The sequence below is a fragment of the Poromitra crassiceps genome (genome assembly GCF_964638095.1).
Source record: "Poromitra crassiceps genome assembly, chromosome: 22".
NCBI classification, from domain to species: Eukaryota; Metazoa; Chordata; class Actinopteri; order Beryciformes; family Melamphaidae; genus Poromitra; species Poromitra crassiceps.
Window position 1 is genome coordinate 3,969,862 of NC_139647.1, and position 2,500 is coordinate 3,972,361.

The window sequence follows — 2,500 nt, forward strand, 5'->3', positions numbered from 1 at the left end:
CACCTGCTGGGTAGAGAGCTGTGTTCAGAGACACACCTGCTGGGTAGAGTGCTGTCTTCAGAGACACACCTGCTGGGTAGAGTGCTGTGTTCAGAGACACACCTGCTGGTTAGAGTGCTGTCTTCAGAGACACATCTGCTGGGTAGAGTGCTGTCTTCAGAGACACACCTGTTGGTTAGAGTGCTGTCTTCAGAGACACACCTGCTGGGTAGAGTGCTGTCTTCAGAGACACACCTGCTGGGTAGAGTGCTGTCTTCAGAAACACACCTGCTGGGTAGAGTGCTGTCTTCAGAGACACACCTGCTGGGTAGAGAGCTGTCTTCAGAGACACACCTGCTGGGTAGAGTGCTGTCTTCAGAGACACACCTGCTGAGTAGAGTGCTGTCTTCAGAGACACACCTGCTGGTTAGAGTGCTGTCTTCAGAGACACACCTGCTGGGTAGAGTGCTGTCTTCAGAAACACACCTGCTGAGTAGAGTGCTGTCTTCAGAGACACACCTGCTGGTTAGAGTGCTGTCTTCAGAGACACACCTGCTGGGTAGAGTGCTGTCTTCAGAGACACACCTGCTGGGTAGAGTGCTGTCTTCAGAAACACACCTGCTGGGTAGAGTGCTGTCTTCAGAGACACACCTGCTGGTTAGAGTGCTGTCTTCAGAGACACACCTGCTGGGTAGAGTGCTGTCTTCAGAGACACACCTGCTGAGTAGAGTGTTGTCTTCAGAGACACACCTGCTGGTTAGAGTGCTGTCTGGCAGGTAACTCAAGATCTGTTTACATTAGAAATGCCACTCTAATTAAGGCCCTGAGAGGCCTGTAGAGAGGGGCTTCTATGCCTGATTAAAATAGTTAATGGAGGGAGGAGAGAGCGTGTGTGTGTGTGTGTGTGTGTGTGTGTGTGTGTGTGTGTGTGTGTGTGTGTGTGTGTGTGTGTGTGTGTGTAAAGAAAGAAAGACGACAGAAATCTTCATCAGGAAAGCTTATGATGACAACCTACAGTATGGATGAACCATCTGTGCAATAATCGATAAAGGAGTCATCAATACAAATGATTCCCTAGATATACGAAGCATCTCCTGTCTGTCTGTCTGAGCAGGTAAGGATGTGGCCACCAATGTGGAGGTGTACTGGCCAGATGGTCGTTCAGTAGCCAGACCGCTGGAGCCTTCAGAGATCAACACGGTGCTGGAGATCTCCTATCCAAGAGATGAGGAGGAGGCCACTCCTGCTGTGGAAATAGAGGTACAGTAGTATCTCATAGTATCGTCAGTAGTAATGTCAGTCACATCCTAAATTCTCCTTATTCAAAACTTTGCCATCCTGTATAAAATACAAGTTTAAATGCTGTTTTAAAGTATGATTTCTTAATTTAAAATGTCTTTGAGTATTCTTTTGAGAATGGCTTTCAAAATGTATTGTATGTGTTTTTATGTATATTTTCTCTTCTGTCTCTTGCAGTGTGGCCATGGGTTTGCCATAAATGAGAATGGCAGATGCACTGGTAAGTTCTTCCATACGTTTCTCCATCCCTATCTGTCAACCCCTATATGCCCGTTTCCTCAAGTTTGACAATCTTGTCTTTCCTCCCCCCCCCCACTCCCCCCAGATAAAGATGAGTGTACCCAGTTCCCCTCTGTGTGCCCCCCGGACCGCCCCGTCTGCACCAACACCTATGGCAGCTACAAGTGCCGCGCCAGCAAGAGATGCAACCAGGGCTTTGAGCCCAACGACGATGGATCAGCCTGTGTGGGTGAGTGGTCCTGGCAGGGTCAGACTGTGTGGGTGAGTGGTCCTGGTAGAGTCAGCCTGTGTGGGTGAGTGGTCCTGGTAGAGTCAGCCTGTGTGGGTGAGTGGTCCTGGTAGGGTCAGCCTGTGTGGGTGAGTGGTCCTGGCAGGGTCAGACTGTGTGGGTGAGTGGTCCTGGTAGAGTCAGCCTGTGTGGGTGAGTGGTCCTGGTAGAGTCAGCCTGTGTGGGTGAGTGGTCCTGGCAGGGTCAGCCTGTGTGGGTGAGTGGTCCTGGCAGGGTCAGCCTGTGTGGGTGAGTGGTCCTGGCAGGGTCAGCCTGTGTGGGTGAGTGGTCCTGGTAGAGTCAGCCTGTGTGGGTGAGTGGTCCTGGTAGAGTCAGCCTGTGTGGGTGAGTGGTCCTGGTAGAGTCAGCCTGTGTGGGTGAGTGGTCCTGGCAGGGTCAGCCTGTGTGGGTGAGTGGTCCTGGTAGAGTCAGCCTGTGTGGGTGAGTGGTCCTGGCAGGGTCAGCCTGTGTGGGTGAGTGGTCCTGGCAGGGTCAGCCTGTGTGGGTGAGTGGTCCTGGTAGAGTCAGCCTGTGTGGGTGAGTGGTCCTGGCAGGGTCAGCCTGTGTGGGTGAGTGGTCCTGGCAGGGTCAGCCTGTGTGGGTGAGTGGTCCTGGCAGGGTCAGCCTGTGTGGGTGAGTGGTCCTGGCAGGGTCAGGTTGTGTGGGTGAGTGGTCCTGGTAGGGTCAGGCTGTGTGGGTGAGTGGTCCTGGTAG

At 52.7% G+C, this 2,500-nt stretch overlaps 1 protein-coding gene across 1 annotated transcript in view; it reads left to right on the forward strand.

Moving 5' to 3' along the window:
- Positions 1 to 2,500, forward strand: part of crtac1b (cartilage acidic protein 1b) — a gene marked incomplete at its 3' end in the record, with an annotated part of 41,561 nt that overhangs the window by 37,274 nt on the left and 1,787 nt on the right. Inside the window, 3 exon segments of the mRNA XM_083658330.1 lie at positions 1,094 to 1,239; positions 1,456 to 1,498; positions 1,604 to 1,747. Coding sequence (XP_083514456.1) covers positions 1,094 to 1,239; positions 1,456 to 1,498; positions 1,604 to 1,747 — 333 coding nt within the window.